At 44.2% G+C, this 20,434-nt stretch overlaps 1 protein-coding gene across 1 annotated transcript; it reads left to right on the top strand.

Moving 5' to 3' along the window:
• Positions 1 to 11,632: 11,632 nt before the first annotated feature.
• Positions 11,633 to 15,837, top strand: LOC107123928 (CX3C chemokine receptor 1-like). Its single transcript, XM_015427284.1, has 2 exons — positions 11,633 to 11,660; positions 14,563 to 15,837. Exon 2 carries the CDS (start codon positions 14,571 to 14,573, stop codon positions 15,633 to 15,635), a length of 1,065 nt encoding a protein of 354 aa, XP_015282770.1. The 5' UTR covers positions 11,633 to 11,660; positions 14,563 to 14,570; the 3' UTR covers positions 15,636 to 15,837.
• Positions 15,838 to 20,434: the final 4,597 nt, after the last annotated feature.

Here is a 20,434-nt window from a genome sequence, read left to right as displayed (position 1 = left end):
CAAACTTAGGCCCAATCTGCATCTAGCATTTGCTCCGCTCTTACCAAACCCACACTGGAACAGAAATTCCCATCTACATCGCATTACACTTTCACTTTGATTGTCGAATTTTATAGCAGCGTCCAGACTGCATGCTGCTTTCACTTCGTTTGATCTCTGGTTTTATGGTGGCTGTCTGCATGGATTTATGGCCCTTTTATGGTAATTCAGGGGTGACTCTGCAGTCAGTACGGCATTAACCTGGGGTATTTGAATGTGGTTGCAGTACAGTCAAAGCTGCTTTAAAAGCATGACATGTTGTGAAACATCTAACTGAACTGTAATGTTAAGCTTCGTCCTGGGCTAGGATCCAAATCCATCCAATAGTATTGCTAGCCCAGGAAGTAACAAGCCAATCACTTCAAGCAAGCTCCCTGAGCGGGAACTAATGTGATTGGACCTTATCTCTGCAACCTCATAGGTTGATATTTATACACTGGGTGTGGCTACATTAGCCGGGAATGTTTAAAAGCAGGACAGCTGCAATGTAAAGGCTGTTCTGGCTATCAAATGTTGATCCGTGTTGGAGTTGTGTTCGAGTTGAAGAATAAAGTTGTGTTCTTGCTGAATCACTCTCCGACTACTTTGTTAAGCGAGCGACTTAACAGTGGTTTTGAGCCGCATCTTTTTCTGTTCCAGAGTGGGTTTGGTACAACAATGGAGCAAATACTAGATGCAGATTAAGCCAACTACACCGGGCCAACAACGTTCTGACTGCAGAGTCCCCCCCCCCCCGAATGGCCATAAAACGGCCATAAATCTACGCAGCCAGCCACCATAAAACCAGAGATCAAACAAAGTGAAAGCGGCATGCAGTCTGGACACTGCCATAAAATGCAACACTCAATCAAAGTGAAAGTGGCATGCAATGTAGACAGGAATTTCTGTTCCAGTGTGGGTTTGGTAAGACAGCGGAGCAAATGCTAGATGCAGATTGGGCTTTAGCCGCAATTCTTAAATAGCTAATTTTTTCTCTAAAACGGTACTGGTGGCCACAGGTTAGCCCCATGGCTGCCATCATGTCTCGTTTAGCTCTGAGAAGAGGGTTAGAAGTTTGCCACCTTTCCTGACAATAGCACTGTATCTTTCATTATAGACACATGAGGCGCAAACTGATCATTCTCAGTAGTGGCACCAAGGCTACAAAATTCTCTTCCTTTGAAGGCTGACTCTACTTCATCTTTCTAGGTTCTAATGCTAAGGGCCAAACCAGATACTGAGTGGACACCCACATGTATTTATATTCTTGTTCAAATCATATCTAAAGAGAGTGTGGTGTTTGCTTTAACTAAATAAGATTTATGAAGAAGGGTACTGAAACCTCTGCTCTTTCTTTACTTCACTGTAGTCTGTCACTATAAAGATTTTTCTCATAGCCTGGCTCCAATAGCAGAAGTAAACCAGACTGGAAAAAACTGGTAACTGAAATGGAACATTGCAAGAAGATGGGGGGAGCTGACAAGGTTTAGCTCATCTTGGTTGTATGCTCTGTTTTTGCTGAATAAATACTTTTCACTTATCACCCCACATTATATGTGAACAGGAATGCATGTGTTTAAATGCAGATCGATCTAAGACATTATTTATGTTTATATCCCGCCCTACCCCGCAAGTGGGCTCGGGGCAGCTTACAAAGGTTAGTAAAGTGTAAGAAAGGGGGCCAATATTAAAAACTTAATGAAGGAAATATATAAAAATACATGTATTTATTAATCACAAATTTTAAAATTATATAAGGGCCCAATCACCCGTTATGTATAAATAACAAACGATAAAACACAAGGGCTTATAAATCTGACCTGACGCGTTATAAATCTGACCTGGCCCCCTTTCTTTGTTGTTGTTCAGTCGCACAGTAGAGTCTGACTCTTCGCGACCCCATGGACAAGATCATGCCAGGCCCTCCTGTCTTCCGCCGTATGTTCGTTGCATCGATGACATTGTCTAACCATCTCATCCTTTGCCATCCCCGTCTTCTTTGGCCTTCAATCTTTCCCAGCATCAGGGTCTTTTCCAGTGAGTGCTCCCTTCTCATTTGGTGGCCAAAGTATTTGAGCTTCGTTTTCATTATCTGGCCTTCCAGGGAACAGTCAGGGTTGATTTCTTTTAGGATTGACTGATTTGATCTCCTTGCAGTCCAAGGGACTCTCAAGAGTCTTCTCCAGCACCATAGTTCAAAAGAATCTATTCTTTGGCGCTCGGCCTTCCTTATAGTCCAACTCTCGCAGCCATACATGACTACTGGGAATACCATTGCTTTGACCATGCGGACTTTTGTTGGCATTTCTTACATTTGACTAACCTTTGTCAGGTTCTGAATTCTAAGTTTTAGGTTCAGTTTTTTTCCCCTTCCTCTTTTTTGTCCTCAGGGCAGCTTACAACATTCAGTAAAACAATCATTAATCATTGATCAATAAATATTAATTCTTAAAATCAGCAATTGCAGTTCAAATTCCTGATGGCAGCTTAACAAATTCTAATCACTGTGCCTGCTGCCCCAATGCTAGGAAGGGCACGTTTCTCTTACAGAGACGAGGTCCAGTGTGTGACCTGCTTGGTGTGTGGATGCTGATAAAAACTGAGAGAGTCCCAGTGCTGCCATGGATGACACTAGGTCCCTGGCCTGCAAGGAGGCAGTATCATTGGCATGGACAATAAAGTCACCCTGGACTAAGAGCCTAGGATAATCCAGTGCCCAGCCTGATACAGCCTCCCAGCAGGCCCAGAAGGGTATCCGCTGGTGCGTTAGGCGGTCGGTACACCAGCCAGATAGCCAAACTCTCCTCAGCATTCCGCACCAGGCCTACACATTCAATGCCAGCAATTTTTGGTGTAGGGAGTGCCCTGATGGAAAAAGTTTCATGGATCAACATCACGACCCCACCCCCACCCATTAGGCTGGGACTGGTGAAGGACCGAGAAACCTGGGGAGACCAGCTGATTCAAGGCATCCGTCGCACCCTCCCACACCCAGGTCTCAGCCACACATGCCAGGTCTACATTCTGACCTGCAAGATAATCCTGCAAAGTCAAGGTCTTATTATTAATAGACCTGGCATTGCACAACATCAGTGTCAGAGAAGGGTAAACCATCCTTGCTCCACTAACAGCATCTCTCGGGACGGGGGACAAGTTGGAAGGAGACCGAATGTGACCATATCTCCATCGCCTTCCCCTATTAACACCATACCCCACCATCATATCTCCTCTGCCCCACGAGCACCGGGACCCCCAACCCTATTATGGCCTTCCCTGCTACAGCTTCCACACTTAGATCTAACAGTAGCAGAACCTCCTAATACAATAATTCAATAACAACTACTAGGCCTAACCAGAAGAACACAAATTATACAGTTTAAAACCCCTAATCAAGAAAATTTCCCTCCCACCCAGACCTCCCTTCTTACTCCCACCCTCCTTCACAGTAAGAAAAAACACACAATCCAAACTAAATTTGATGGGTATGGGTAGTAACCCAATCACCCTTCTAATTAAGGTAAAGGATTCCCTTGCTTAAAAGCCAGTTGAATCCGACCCTAGGGGGCAGTGCTCATCTCCATTTCCAAGCCAAAGAGCCAGTGCTGTCCAAAGACTTCTCCATGGTCAGGGCTTTTTTGGTAGAAAAAGCCCATCAGGGATTCATTAGCATAATAGGCCACACCCAACAGCAGAAATTCATTTGCTTATTAGGACACACCCCTGACAGCACAGCTCATTAGCATATTAGGCCACACACCCCATGTTCGCGGAAGTGTGGTCATCCAGACACACTCACCTTTTGCTTCTTATTCTGTTTACCTTGTTTGTTGTCAAAACGGAGGGCTTTTTTATAGCAGGAACTCCTTTGCATGCTAGGCCACACACCCCTAATGTAGCCAGTCCTAATGAGTTTCTGCTGTTGGGTGTGGCCTATTATGCTAATGAGTTCCTGCTGGGTGTGGCCAACTCGGGAGCCAGCCGGAACTCCATTCCTGTGTGTTCCTGCCCCAAAATAGCCCAGTCCATGGTCATGTGGCCAGCATGACTAAATGCCAAGGCACACGGAATGCTGTTACCTTCCCACCGAAGCGGTACCTATTTATCTACTTGCAATTTTATTTATTTATTTATTTCAATTTATATCCCACCTTGCCGGTGCAGCAGCACTGGCTCAAGGCAGCTTACACAGTTAAAAAGCAGTTGCTTTTGAACTGCTAGGTTGGCAGGAGCTGGGGCCAGAGACGGGAGCTCACTCCATCACGTGGCACTAGGGTCTCGAACTGCCGAGCTACCGACCTTCCAGTCTGCAACTCAGCGTCTTAACCTCTGGGCCACCGCGGCCCCTCCCTTCTAGTTAGCCCCCCCAAAAAATCCCATTTCGGCAAGCCAATGTTTTAGAATATTGGAGGCAGGGTTGACGACCTCCAGGTGGGCCCTGGAGTTCTCCCAACATTCCAATGGATCTCCAGGCCACACAGATCGGCTTTGACTGCTTTGTAGGGTGGACCAGATGGCATCATATCCCTGCTGAGGCCCTTCCCCTCAGGCACTACCCCCAAATATTCAGGCATTTCCCAACCCAGAGTTGGGAAACCTATTTGGAGGGAGCATGATCCTGAAATTATGCTGTTAAACTGACCTTTCTTTTGATTCCCGCTCTTTGGGCTTGATGACTTCATTGATTTGTTTAAACACAGGCTGGGATGGTTATTTTGCTCCTGTCCAGGGGTCGTTTCGTAGAAAAAGAGCTAGGGGAACTCATTAGCATAACTCATTAGCATATGCCACACCCCCTGACATCACCGAAAGTGTGTCATAAGGCCACACACCCCGCCCCCAACGGTCCCGGCTGCCACCGGCCTTGCAGCTCCACTGCCGAGCCCCATGAGGGGCCCGGCGGTGGACCTGCAAGGCTGGCGGGAGTGCAAGGAAGCCCCGCAAAGGCCCTCCCTGGCCCCAGGCAGGCAGGGGTGGGGAGAGGCAGGGAGGAAGCAACTTACCCTCCCTCTTCTCCTGCCTCCTCCTGGCTGAATGAGGGCCGGAAGCGGGGCGGCCGGAAGCAGGGGGCGGGGCTTCGTCATGTGCCCCGCCCCCCCGTACCTCACCCGGGGGAACTGCGATCTCCCGCGATCCCCCCCCCTGAAATGACCTCTGCTCCTGTCTCAGTTGTGTTGATTTAAATTATTGTCTGCTGCTGTATAAGTTTGTTAAGCCATAATGCAGGATAGAAATGAATGAGTGAAGAGCACAGCACCTGTATTGCCAAACTGGGTGGAAATTCAAATCCAGTCTTAGCACGGAGCAACTTAGAATAAAAAGAACAAACAAAACTGTAGTTCCAGGTTTAACAACTGTGCCTCAGGGCAAGGATGCATCCTTCAAACAGCCAGATATATGGCCTTCGGGCCTTCCACCACTGGCCCCTAACATAACTTAAAAAAAAAAAGGTGGCTATAATGTGTGCCTGAGGCATGGTAACTGAGTGAAGCTACCAGTGAATGCCACTGTGAATGCCTGGAGATCTCCTGGAATCACAACTGATCTCCAGATTACACAGCTCAGTTCCCCTGCATAAAATGGCTGCTTTGAAGGGTGGACTGTATGGCCTTATAGATGCTGAGGTCTTGTCCCTCACCAAACCCCACCCTCCACAGGTCCACCCCCAAATCTCCAGGAATTTCCCAACCTGGATTTGGCAGCCCTAAGCTCAAAACTTCAAACCCAGTTCAGTTGCATGATGGCCTTTGTTGCAGCATACCCATCCGATGGGAAACCATAGAGTTTTCCCTCGGATGACCGTGGCCTCGCCCCCAGCATGCCCGGCGTGGTCGCGTCACTTCCGGGTGATGTGCACGTCACGTCCTTTGGGGGTGGGGTTGCCCCGGGGCCCGATCCACCGGTGGCGGGGAACGGGCCTCTGGGGCGGGGGTTTCCTCGCCCCCTGGGGGGACTTGGCAAGCCTAGGAATTTCCCAAGCCATAGTTGGCTACCAGAATGCCTGGAGCGTGAGCTAAGACCTGGTCTTCAACACAGCCATACATTCAATGAATGGCCTTGAGTCAATAATAATCTCTTAGGCTCAGCTCCCTGCGGAGAGGAATGTGAAGAAAGGGAGTATTATAGGGAGGAATCTCTGCCTTGAGACTAAATAAATATGGTTCTATGTCGCTCTGTGCACCCTCACAACTTAATCTCCAATAAATGCTTTTGGAGTCAGGCTTGGTGGGTGTTTCCTTGCTCATCCAGCTTCACAATTGTCACTTCCCCTCCCGTGAGTCTGAGAGATGACTCCGCAGGAAAGAAAAAAACATACAGCAGCAACACCAACTGCACCTTGTGGTAGGGTTACAGGTAGGCCAGAGGCAGAAGTGTTGCTTGCTGTGTGGAAATGGAGACAGGGGAAGCGATCAAGGTGAAAGATGTATGATGAGCATCTCTTCTGTCTTCCCACAGCCCTCCCAAACCGCAAAGACCCCATGGGGTCAGCATATGCAGGTCTTTGTTTTGCAGCGTTGCTGCTGTTGTTTGAAATTGTCCCTTGTTGCCACATGAAGAGGCTGGGCGGAAAGCCACATCCTGTCCCTGTCGTGCAGAAATTATACTTGCTTCGGCCGCAGGCAGATGCTGTCTCAAGGTAAAGGGTACATGGCTGAGGTGGGAAACTAATATTTGTTCAATATCTTAGAGCAGCCAATGGCTGAGTTTCAAGCCTAGCGTGAAACCAGCCCTAGAGTGAGAAAAATATCAGAACGAGACTGTTGCAGTTTCCATACTTTATAGGGGAGTTACCAAGGAACATGAACGAAGTTCCACGAATAGGTCATATCATTTTCTCTGAAACATCTGATGGCTGAGGCAGTAACCATACATTATACTAAATGCCCACTTATCACAGACAACAGCCACTGTACATTTAATGCCGTCTTCCCCAGGCCCATAGCTATGGTGGGGCTTTGGGGGGCTGTGCCCCCTTTCTTAAAGGAACAGCCCCACAAGAATTTCTCCTGTAAATGCTTTTTTCAGTCATTTTACAACATTTTTAAAAGCTATGCGCTCCTTTAAGCAGAGTGGGGTGCTGTAGTTGACCAATTCCCACACTGAGTCGTGGGGTTGGAGTAGGTGACCTCTAGGATCCCTTCTAACTCTGTGTCAAGAAACTGGTCTCCTTTAAGAGAATTTTTCTTCTTGTTAGCTTTCTTGACTATAGAAATCATCACCCCCACCTGCCGGCTTGTTATCAGAATTGTTGCTTAGGCTGGCAGAAGTGATTAACTTGCAGCAGCTGAGAACTGTCATCTAAAGTGGTTGACAGCTTGCAGTTTAAAGATCTATCCTGGTAACAGCTTTCTATTGACCAAATGGCTTTTCTTTCTGCACTGAGGACTTCAGCCCTACCAGGAAAAAAAATTGCCCCACAAGCCACAAAATTCTGGCTACAAGCCCTTTTTTGCTCTTCCACCCTGCTGTGAAATATCTATAGCAACTTACCCAAGTCCTGATTATTTAAGTTTATTATTGGGGGGAGAGGTTGTGGCTCCGTGGCAGAGCATCTGCTTGGCATGCAGAAGGTTCAGTCCTTGGCATTTCCAGTAAGGATCACATTGTAGGCACTACGAAGGACCCTAGGCTGAAACCCTGGGGAGTCACTGCCAGTCTGAGTACAGAATACTGATGGCCCAATAGTCTGGTTCATTATAAGGCAGCTTCATTGATTTAAAATATTTATATCCCACTTTATCTCCTTGGACTCAAGGTGGCTAACAAAGCAAGAACCCATTGTAAAAATATTACAACAATGTAACAGTCCATCAGCAAAACAGAAAAGCACAAGAGAAGAACAGCCGGATCTCCTAAAACAGTGTGCTCATCACCAAACGCCCTCGGTAATGAAAGCATTTTACATGGTTTTGCTTCCAAAATTGTCCTTGTACAAATTTTCACCCTCCAAATTATTTGGTCTGATTTCCACTGTGGAGCTGGTGAAGTAAGAATGTTCCATTGCTCTAGTTTCTAAAATGTTTAGGGACTGCACCTTCAGAGGGCAGATTTTATAGCATCACATCTCCACTAAGATCCCCCTTCCTCACACTCTGCTCTCGCTAGGCACCACCCCCAAATCTCCAGGAATTTCCCAAGCCAGAGTTGGCAACTCTAGTCCTGATGGTTCCTTGATGTCATGCAGCTCTTCCTCAGGAAACAATCCATATGCAAAAGACCCTCCTCAGGAAACAGCCAATCCATATACAAAAGAGCCTCCTCAGGAAAGCTCCTCCATTAGCATGTTTTCACAGCCTGGGGAACTCCTACAAGATAATGACTCAGCCCTACCCCCACCTTCCTGAGTAGATATAAATTACCTGCCTACCATTTTTCTTCTCACCTTGACACAGAGAGTCCTCCATCTTTCTGTGTTATACCTCTGAGGATGCCAGTCACAGCTACTGGCGAGATGTCAGGTCCTACAATGCCATACAACCCAGAAAATCTACAGCAACTAATCTTCCCCATCCGTCGCCCATGTTTCCCACCACTACCAGCCAGCCAGCTGGCCACCTACTTGCTTGCTAGCTGCCACTGCGTCCCCCATCCAGGGATACCAGTCTGCTGTTGCCGCCCCTGCCTGCTCGATCACTTCCCTGAAGGGCTCTCTTCTTTCTCTGCATTGACATGGGCAGCTGCTCTCTGTTGCCCACCATCTGCTCACCTGTCCCCCCTCCTGGGCAGGTGGGACTGGGGAAGTGGCACCAGCCGGCCACTTTCTCCCTATTCTCTCCTTCTGGGTCTTTCTCCCTCTGGGCCTGCTTGCTTGCCCACTGGATCAGAGGTAGGTAGCGCATGGGGGAGGGATGTGGGGGAGTGATCGGTGGTGGCAAGCAGTGATGGTGGCTGCTCTGCGGATGGGAGGTGCGGGAGCAGGCACAGTTTGCAGATGGGCCCACAAAGCCCCTTCCCCCCCTCCCCGCCATCGTCTAAAACTGGCCCTGAATTTGAGGACGCCAAGATTTTCTTTACAGTCTTGTATCCGTGCATAGTGGGGGGAATGCAAATAAACGGAAGGAACTGAGAGCGGTGTGCATGCTCAAATTCTGCAAAGTAATGTTCTAACTAGAGATGCCCAAGCACCTGCCAGTTTGGCTCCGTGACACTTCTGCTCAGCGCCTATCAGGCTGATGTATATCCGGCTCAGACAAACACCCTTGTGTGAGTGACAGAGACACAGCCCTGCTCAGAGGCTGGGACAGACGACATTTGTTAGGGGGTGAGGGTTAGGGTCGTCAGTCCCCAGGTGGTGGCTGGAAATCTCCCAGAATTACAACTGATCTCCAGGCTACAGAGATCACTTCTCCTAAAGAAAATGGCTGCTCTGGACTCTATGGCATTATACACCCCACAAGTCCCTCTCCTCCCCAAACCCCACCCTCCCCAGGCTCCACCCCCCAAAATCTCCTGGTGTTTCCTGACCTTGAGTTTGCAACCCTAGGGAATTCAGAGAAATTTCTCACACGTTAAGTGGGATTTGGAGCTTTCCTTCAGTTAGCATGCCACCACCACCACCTTCTGAGTTCTGACCCCTCCCCTTATCCAGTTTGGTGTAGTGGTTAAGTACGCGGACTCTAATCTGGGAGAACCGGGTTTGATTCCCCACTCCTCCACTTGCATCTGCTGATGTGACCTTGGGTCAGTCACAAGCTCTGGCACAGCTGTTCTTGAAAAAGAGCAGTTTGTGTCAGAGTTCTCTCAGCCCCACCCACCTCACAGGGTGTCTGTTGTGGGGAGGGGGAGGGAAAGGAGTTTGTAAGCCGCTCTGAGACTCCAAGTGAAGGGCAGGGTATAAATCCAATCTCTTCTTCTTCTTCTCTTAGCTGCTGTTAGGTGGTACAGTGAACTAGGGGTGCATTTTCACAGTGTGAGCCAGGCCGTGGGTAGGAATCAAGGCAATGCACAATTGTAACTAACTTGACTTTATTACCATTTACCACTACCACGCACAACTCAGTAAATACAGTTTCCAGGACTAGGATACATACTAAGAAAAGAAAAAAAAGGAAACATGGCAAAATTGCCAAACAATTTAAGCCTTACAGATTTTGAGCATCTGATTTCCCTTGTCCACTGGGAGATGCAAATGGGTATATGTGTAAAGTGGATGCTGTACTCCACATGGTAATTTGCAAGCATGGCCACACACACATAGAAGGGACAGCTCTGTTTCAGGTCAAAAAGGCCTCAACAAGTCCAGACCTCAGGTTCTGGAGCAAAAAGTTCTCTAGAATCAGCTCAGCCAATTGAGAGGTGTTATCATATCAAAGTGATACCATCACTCCCAGCTGAACAACCAAGCTTATCTAGCCATGTGAGGTTTTCCCAAGCCTCAATGTCACTGCAAAGTTGATCATTTGCCATAAAAATATCCTGACCCATCTGCCCTTCATCCAACACAGCCTCACGTTCTGCTTGCCAGTCATGAGAAGGGAGCCAATTTTTCATTGGGCAGTTTGTGAGGTTATAAATTGTTCCCATTTAACTCCTTTAAGGCTGGCAAAGATCTATACATGTGTGAGTAGCAAGTGCTGGTTTTGTGGCATAGATAAGGCAGACTTCTTTCCTATGTGGCAACCCAAGGAAGGACCTTCTCAGTCGTGGAGCCAAAACTTTGGAACTCCCTCCTCAGAGAGATTGTCTGTCTTCCTCCATCATTGCTTTTTGCCAGCAGAGGAATACTTTTTTCAAAACTGGCAGTTGAAAGTAAAAGAGATCCTCATCTTAGTGATATTAATGGTTAGGGTAGGGCCTAGGGATATCCCGCTTTTACAACTGATCTCCAGCTGACAGAGATCAGCTCCCCTGGAGAAAATGGCTGCTTTGAATGATGGACTCTATGGCACTATACCATGCTGAGACCCCTCCCTTCCCCAAACCCCGCCCTCTCCTGGATCCACCCCCAAAGTCTCCAGGTATTTTCCAACCTGGACCTGGCAGCCCTATTAATGGTTTACCAACTCCCCCCCCTCCCCAGTAATGTATTGGACTCATCATGGTCAGGGGATGTACAGAGGATAGATCTACAGAATAACTAGAAGTAAAATCATGATTGCTTTGTGCTTTTGTGGACTGTAGGAAAGGGGTGATTTATTGACAATGTACTTACTTGGTATGGTTTTGTTCCTTCTGTCTTTTTTGTTCCTGTACTTTAACAAATTTTAATTAAAAAAAGTTTATTTACTAACTTCTATAGGAGGGACTGACTCCTAGCCATTCTTCCACAACCAACAATAATTAATTACTTGGGGGTGGGACTCCCAAGCAAAGTTTCAGTACAAGTAGCAGTTTAACAAGAAGAAAGCATGGTACCTAAGAGAGTTGTGGGTTCATCCCGATATTGCAACAGCAGAAGGGGGATTAATCAGAATTTTGGTCCCTGGCAACACATTGGGGTAAAGCATAATACAGATGCCCAGAAAACATCAGCCACATTGAAAGAAAATTTCTAGCAAGCTTTTAATTCTACTCTCTGTCTAGGGCTGAGATTCTGCCTTCAAATTAAATTTCCTGAGCTAGAGAGGACTGGCCCAGGCACTCATATGTAACCTCCTCAGAAGTGGAAAAACAAATTCAGGGTCTTTATCAAAAATAATTTCAAGGTAAGGATAAACTATCTTTATTGGTGGGTGTTTGTTCTGGAAAATTATTTGAATACGTTAAAACATATGGCAAGATCCCCTAAGTGTGGGAAAGGAATATTATACCCTTGATACTTATAAAAGTATCAAGTAGATAAATAGGTACCACTTCGGTGGGAAGGTAACAGCGTTCCGTGCACCTTGGTGTTTAGTCATGCCGGCCACATGACCACGGAAACGTCTTCGGACAGCGCTGGCTCTTCGGCTTTGAAACAGAGATGAGCACCGCAACCCTAGAGTCTGATTCGACTGGCTTTCGAGCAAGGGAACCTTTACCTTTACCTTTACTTATAAAAGGCAAGAAATCATTGACGAATTTTGCTCAAGTCTGTTACAAAAGAATATCAAAACTATATATATCTCTTCTTAACAAATTGGAAGAATGGACCAGTTTGGAATGGAATGGAGAGAGGTATAACACATGGCTGGTCTGCACAGAAAGTCACAGTTGCAATCCTTGGCACCTCTACTTTAAAGGGTCACATAGCAAGAGATTGGAAAGCCCTCTACCTGAGATCATAGGAAGCTGTTGCTGGCCAAAGTAGACCACACTGACCGTGACAGACCAAGGCTCTGACTCAGTATAAAAGGCAGCTTCATGTGCTCAATATTTTGTTTGAAATTACATGATATGGAAATATGACAAAGCTTTTTAGGATTTTTTTTTCTGTGACGTTTGTAGATTAAACAGTGCCTTTCCATAATATTTCAATAGGAAATGGGCTTTCAATACAATCACGCATGATGAATTACGAGTTAACAGATGTTCAGAGCACCTGGGAGACAGCAAAAATAGGCTTTCAATACAATCACGTATGATGAATTACGAGTTAAAAGATGTTCAGAGCACCTGGGAGACAGCAACTGCATGTTTCTCTGTCACTGAAAAAGTTTCAGTGTCAGCAGGATTTAAGTTTTGTGCAGACTGAAGTGAGAAATTTGATTTCCCCACTACTTAGGATGTATGCTGGGAAAATGCTTCTATAATTAACCCTTGGGGCCCAAATGTGGGTGCTAAGCTAAACCAACTGAAAATACCACAGATATTAGAGGAAGTAAACTGTAAATGTTGTCTTAGAATTGGATACTAAAAGAATGGTGAAGAGAAGCAAGCTATGTTACTGACAGACTCAACTGGGACAGTTGGTCTACATTTTAAGGAAACAAGTGGATTCTTGGTTTAGCAAAGCCAAAAAAGTCCAGGACTTTTAGCCCAACAATCTTCAAATGCCTCTTCTGTAAAAGGAATTTGTTTCAGGTGGAATGTAATGGGAAGCATTCCTTTTAAAATAGACACATGGAAATGATGGGTCTCTTTTGCACTTCCAAACCAACACATTAACCACTAAACTACAGGGCTATATTGAGAAGGCTATTCTCTTTAATAACCAATCTCTATGGCTAACAGCCCTCTGGCTGAAGAGGTCAGAAGTTTATTTATTCCAGGTGTAAAGTGAACAACTTGTATCCCAGCCAAAGATCACTCATGTTTATCTTTTAAGGTTTTTGTTTAAAATCAATCTAACCATTGTTGAAATGAATATAAAAAAATCAGTTATACAAAAATACTTGAATGTGTAACTGAATTCAGAAACAGAAAGACATACATATCATCCCTTTTCCTATCAATTTTAAGATTAAAAGATAAGATACAATTGCTGAGATTCTCACCAAAGTGCTTTCAGAAAGATTAGATAGTCTCATGTAACCCAGGGGTGTTTTGGGAATGACGATCTTATATAGGCCTAGTTGCGCAAAACACATGTGACTATCAAAACCAATTAATTTATCTCCTTTGATTCTAAGCATTTCTAAGCTTAAAATTAATTTCAACCCAGAGATCTGCTCAATTTTGCAAGATTTATTTCTGGGCAAGTCTCCAAAGTTCACAGTTATCTTTCCAGAGATCTAACAGTGAGAGTTTGCTGAAATGGAAAAAAAAAATCAGGCCAGCTTTGTTCAACCATTGACAATCAAGGTCTACAGCAGGAGCAGCTAAGTTTGGCCTTTAGTCTTTTTAGTTTGGTAAGGGTTAAGTGCTGGGGGGCTATGTATTCTATTGCTCAACAACTTATTTGCATGAATCTAGATTTCCTTATTTGTTTTGGTGAAAAATGGCAAATAACAGAGAGATTGGCACACAGAGTGAGCAGCTCATCTGTTACTTCTCCTAGAATGTGCAAATGGAATATCATATATCAGAGTTCCTGGATTCCATTTAGTTCTAGGGTACACATTTCTATTTTTAAAAATGTTGAAATGTAGGAGGCTGGAAAAGAATTGCAATGAGAAGAAATATTGGAAGGGACTAAAATCAGCCACAGTTTTCTAAATTCTCCTGAAACTGAATTGAGCATTCAAACTGCATCCTCAGGTTCTATTCACTATCTTTTTCTTGTTCGCACCCAAAATCCCATCAGGAATTAGGTTAAGAAAATAATATTCCAGTGATACTCACCATGTTGCTCACAGAGAGCCACATTCACAATCACTATCAAAAGAACCACATCTACATCCATGCCTGGCATGAGGCATGCACCTCGGGGAGGCTCACAACTTAACCACTCCTGTGGCAGATATTTCAAGGAAGGAAACAACTGTCAACCACAAGAACCATTGGGCAGGGGCTTTGCTCACTTCCCTGAAACATATGCCTGTTCTCACGCCCTGGGTGGCATGTCAAAAACCCACACGAGGCTCCTGAGCCACTGAATATCTCTGCCCTGTTCAGTTTACCTAATACTGTTCAGAGGAACTTAATTACGCTGTCCAATAACTTTGTTCACCATTTTGCATTCTTAGGCTGCATATATTTGTCCTGCTCTGTGGCTAACCATGTTTCCTTTCCTTTTTTTTTCAAAAGCATTAATTATGGCTGAAGAAATTATTGAGATGACCACAGGGTTTGCCTATGATGAATCTGCCATTCCATGTGACCAAATGGACATCCAGAGATTTGGGAAAGTCTACGTACCAATACTATATAGCCTCGTGTTTATTATTGGGCTGGTGGGAAATCTATTGGTGGTATTTACCATTGTGAAAGGTGGGCACCAAAAGAGCATTACGGACATATTTCTCTTGAACTTGGCCTTCTCTGATCTCCTCTTTGTGATTTCTCTTCCATTTTGGGGTTATTCCACCGCACACGGATGGTTCCTTGGGAACCTTTCCTGCCAAATCGTCTCCTCTTTCTATTCTATTGGTTTCTTTGGAGGCATGTTTTTTATCACTGTCATAAGCATCGATAGGTACCTGGCGATTGTCCATGCAACCATTTTCATAAAAGGCAGGACAGCCAGGCGTGGATTTATCACTAGCCTGATCATATGGGTGCTGGCAATTTTGTGTGCAGCACCTCACTTTGTATTCATACAAAAGTCAGAGACTACATGTGCTTCTCAGTATCCTCCAAATCTTGAGCTTACCTGGCCAATTTTCTGCAATCTGGAAATAAACATCATAGGATTTCTTCTCCCAATGGGCATCATGAGCATCTGCTACCTCCAGATCATCAGAACCTTGTTCAACTGCAAAAACCGCAGGAAAAGAAGAGTCATGAGGCTGATCTTACAGGTGGTGCTTGTGTTTTTCCTATTCTGGACCCCACACCAGGTATCCATTTTTCTGCAAACACTGAAACTTTTCAGCATCTTTGAGAGCTGCAACGTCTTGAGACTTTTGTATTATACCATGCATGCAACAGAAACCCTGGCTTTCAGTCACTGTTGTCTTAATCCAATCATCTATGCTTTTGCTGGTGAAAAATTTAGAAAGTACCTCTGCCACCTGGTTCTCAAAAGCCTCTCATTCATTTGTTTTTGTGGGCCTTGCAGCCATTACCATGGCAGAGCACCTTCTTCCCTTACAGAGAATGTCCCGACCAGCAACCAGACCCAGAACACCAGTGACCAAGATGGCTCGGTCTTGCTCTGACTAACGTTGATTGCTGGAGAATATGTGATGTCTTCTTGAGTGCTCAGCTATAACTTGGCACATGCATGCCAAATCTTTTGCTTTTCTGAGTTTGACAAAGCAGCAGCATTTGTACACAGCCTGTAACATGCCGCTTATTTTCTTCAGAGACAGAAGTGCATTTGGCTCAGTTTAATACACCGCGGAATAAAATTTTATACATTGCTGCATTACCTATTTGTACAGTGCTGTACGCTGATTACTAACAATAGCTAATAAAAGTAATCTTGTCTGCGGAATAATATTTTATACATTGCTGTATACACTGTACACCTATTTGTACAGTGCTAACAATAGCTAATAAAAGTAATCTTGTTTAAAGCAGTTTGGTACTTGTACTCCAGTTTTATTCTCACTGAGAAGTGGGAGGAGGGTGGATGTTGTGCTAGAATCTATAACTGTATAGAGGGCTTGCAACAGCACAAATGTAGGGAGGGAGGAGAAACAAGAGTTACTACAGCACAGAGCTGTAGTAACTCCCTGCCCACCAATTCCTAGCATTTTGTAAAGTGTTTACTTTAGAAAGTGTATATCCTACTTTACTGTTTACCAAATTAATATACAAAACAGCAACCAGCAGTACAACTAAAATTAAATTGCTGGAAATCATCAGAAAATAGTGAATCATAGAGCAAATAATGAAACACCAGCAATAAAATCCAAAATATAAAAAGGAAATTGTATAAATGGGCCAGAAGTAGGTGCCACCTCCTTTCTCTTCCACTTTCCGTACTCTCTGAGCGAGAACTAGGAGGTTTGCCAGGGACAGGCAATTCCCAAGCATACATACCACATAGTGGTAGCATGGCTAGGCTTGTCAAGCCCCCATGGCAGACATTTTGCTCAATATTCAGGACTGGTTCTTAGGCTTACAAAACTCTAGGTGGAGTCTGGAGGTCTCCTAGAATTACAACTGACCTTCAGACTACAGAGATCATTCGCCTGGAGAACATGACTGCTCTGGAGGGTGGAATTTATGGCATTATACCCTGCTGAAGTCTCTCTCCTCCACAACCTCCACCCTCCCGTCTCCATCCCCAAATCTCCAGGAACGTCCCAACCCAGAGCCGGCAACTCTACTAGCTCTGGCGTGCCCTGCTGGCAGCTCCCACGGCATTTTCAAATCACAGCCCTTTTTTCTCCCTCTCCATTTTTACCGGCAAACAAACCTCTTTACAGGTAGAACTATTTTGTCACAATGAAAAGACACAATTAACTTCAGGGGTTGTTCTGCATAAGACTCACACAAATAATGTAATAGTAGTAATTTAATGACACAGATTAAACAGTACTAAACAGTTAATCCCTATAATTAACACTGTTCTGGACCATACATAAAGGATATGGTGATGTTTGATTATTTGAAAAAGATGTTCTTAAAGGGGGACAAAATAGGACTGCCAAGTCTCCTGCTTTGGTAGGAGCCCTCCTCCTGCTGGCCACCTTTTCTGCACTTGTGAACTGGAGAGGAGGATACTAGGGCTGCCAAGTGGGGGCCTCAACCTCATTGGTTGTTTATTGTACAGAGGCCTGGCTACGTTAGCCCGGGAATGTTTAAAAGTAGCCTAGCTCCCAATGTTAAGTTGTTCTGGTTATGACTTCGTTCAAGCGTTTGTTCGTACCTTCAATAAATCTGTTCACTTTTGCTGAAATCACTCTCTGGATCTTTGTTAGCAGCAATCTAACAATAGGACTGCCAAGTCTCCTGCTTTGGTAGGAGCCCTCCTCCTGCTGACCACCTTTTCTGCACTTGTGAACTGGAGAGGGGGATACAATAATCTGGCACTAAAAAGTGTTTACAGTAGGACATATTTCTATGTTGTGTGCACGTGTGTGTAGGTATAAGTAGTTCATCTTTCTAAAGCCACGCATAAACACATTTTCACATGAAAGACAGCCATTCATGGACCTACTAGCCATGGTGACCCAAAGGAAGTTCCACATTCACAGGCAGTAAATTTCTGAATACTAGAAGTAGGAGGCAACATCTGTTCCTTGGTTAGCCATTGTGTAAAAACAGCAGCTGTAAATAGGATGACAGCAGGCCAGAATCGTGTCCACACACATTCCCATGTGGCTCGCTGCCGCCCACCCCTTTTTCCTTCTCACACTTGTACAGAAGCACAGACGTACTGGAAATCATCACACCAAGATACCTGTGACATCCCCCCCTCCCTTTCCCTTTTTGTGCTAAATCATGCTGTCATGCTAAAGCACAGCTCAACAGGGAAATACGAAAAAGCCCTATAGAGGGCTGGGGGGTGGGCATGCGGCAGCAAGCTGCCCCACACCATTAGGTTTTAATTCTACACTATTTTTAAAGGGTGAAAATGGGCCAATCAAGGTTAAAATCAAGATGCAGATCTTGACACTTCTTTAATGCACACAATAATATCCAGCGGCATTAGCTCATGGTTATTTATAAATACAAAAACAAATATGGTCACAGTCTGTAGACATGCAAAAATAGAACCACAAGAACTGTACACAGTGCACTCAATATTTCTTTAACAAAAACCGTAAAGTTATAAACATAAAATGTATAAAAGTGATTCCTTAGTGTTTCAGTGTTAGGACACTCAGCCATTGTTCAGTTTTTATGTAAGTTGATTCTGGAGCTATCCATGATTGTGTGAACTCAATATAAGTTAGGAACCACCAACACCTGGTTAACACATAAGCTTTATTCTGTTTGAGAGATGTTCTTCTACATTACTTATGCAATGAAATAGCTGGTAAGTAGGTTTGAACATTTTCTTTCTCACATAGGCTTTGGTTCTATACAATTATACCTAGTTATCCAGTCTGGTTTCATTGCTTTGCTATATTTTTTTAGAAACTATTGAATTCCATGTGAATTGGGCAGCTTTTCCGTTGAAGTGCAATTTTTCATACATCAAGTAAGGCTTTGCACCAATTCTATGTTATTTTGATGTACAATTACCAAGATGCAAGTATTGATGTTGACATATGTATTTTATTATTTATAAGCTTATAGACTCTTGGTTAGAAGAAGACATTTGTCGAAATGGCATCGCATTCCGGAGACCACCGTCCCGTCGTTGTCATCTTCTATCTTTATGTATCTGAACTTACACATTTGAATGTATTATTATCACTTTTGTACATTTCATATTTATAACTTTACGGTTTTCGTTAAAGAAATATTGAGCGCACTATTTACAAATACAACCATTAGCTCTGAGGTTTCAGAGACCCACCCAGCCTAAGTTTGTGGAAAGTGTTCTGAAAAACGTTTTTATCAGCAGTCTGATGTTTCCCCCCACTTCTTTGTCTCAAGTCTGCTAGTGTTTCCAGAAAAGAAAGCAAGAAGCATTGGTGTCTCAGCAAATTATTGTCTTGTGGTTCCTTACTTCCCTAAGCAATAAATAGGAAGTTCCAGGAGCAGCTGCTATGAAAGGTTTCCTTATGATTAGAAAGTGCAGGAAACTTATAATCTAATCTTTCTAATATTTGCTTATTTACATACATACAAGCTAATAAGCATGGAGCAGCAGGTGACCATAAAATCCTTCAAAAAGCAGCATCACTTCTCCCCCCACCCCCCAAGCAAATATCTTGTAGCCCTTGAAGGTTTTCCAGGCTGCTTCTTGAAAGACACTTGTGAATCTCAAACTTTGGTGTCCTTTGCTAACTCTAAGTTCCTGTTCTCAAAATGGTTTCCCTTCCTCTATCTGGATAGATAGAATTTGTTAATTGAAGCAGTGTGTTTAGCTGTTTTACCAAATCCTAGAGATGATGAACACTTTGCTGGCAATATAGCCCCATTCCCATTACAGTAGCTCTGTTTTATCATTACGGTTTTGATGTTCTAACCTCACACAATGGGAAAATGTGCTGTACACGATGCTCCCAATATATATCGTTGCTATTTTGTGTGACTAGGGCAAAAAGTGTGTTTTCCAGCTCCAGCACATGCAAACACAAACCCTCAAAAATCTGGGTTTCCAAGAGTGCACACTGAAGGTGGAAAGCACATGTTGCCCCAGTTACACAAAGTGGTGACTGACTGTATCAAGAGGATCATGCATAGCCCTATCACCTGTTATGCACAGTTGGATAGCCAAAATCATAGTAACAGACCAAAGCTTTGGTTTTCTATGTTTCTGCTGTCCATATTTTCTAGTATCTGTCCCTGAAAACTGCAATGTGGAAGCAGGAGACATCAAGCAAGTAGAGTAAATGTGTTACAAACCTATTTGTCTTTATTTACATCTAGGTCTTCAATATTATTTCTCCTTTTCCTTTGGTCATCCATCCATCTCCTCATTCCCTTGCACACGTGCTTAGACTAATGTTGGCCATCTCTACTGTAATTTAGATACAATGTTTAATTTTAAACTTGCAGAAAATAGTTCTGATCAAGCTGTGATTTAGGTTTCCTTCCTCCCTCCCACAGCAAAAAGATTTCAGGTTGTATCAGCAATGTGATACAATCAATATAAAGCAACAACATTTAATACTCATCACACTGCTCATTACAAACTCATCCAAACTCATCACAAACTCAGCTGCTCCTACGATAAATGCAGCTGCAGTGCAACCATTACTTGGGTGGTGTGCCATGGGATACAGATCTATTTTAAACTATTTATTTTTAACACTGAAATGCCAGCACAGTGGAAGGATGGCAGACTAAAAAAGAAAAAAGATAGGAGGGAGGGGAAGGTGAAACTGGAGAGGAGATAAGCAGAAAAAGTAAAAAGGAAAACCTGAAGACAGAGAAGAGCTTGGGTTGC

The sequence above is a fragment of the Gekko japonicus genome, unplaced genomic scaffold (genome assembly GCF_001447785.1).
Source record: "Gekko japonicus isolate JY-2015 unplaced genomic scaffold, Gekko_japonicus_V1.1 scaffold272, whole genome shotgun sequence".
Classification (NCBI taxonomy): Eukaryota; Metazoa; Chordata; class Lepidosauria; order Squamata; family Gekkonidae; genus Gekko; species Gekko japonicus.
The sequence above is the reverse complement of the archived record's forward strand: the minus strand, read 5'-3'. Positions and strand labels throughout refer to the sequence as shown.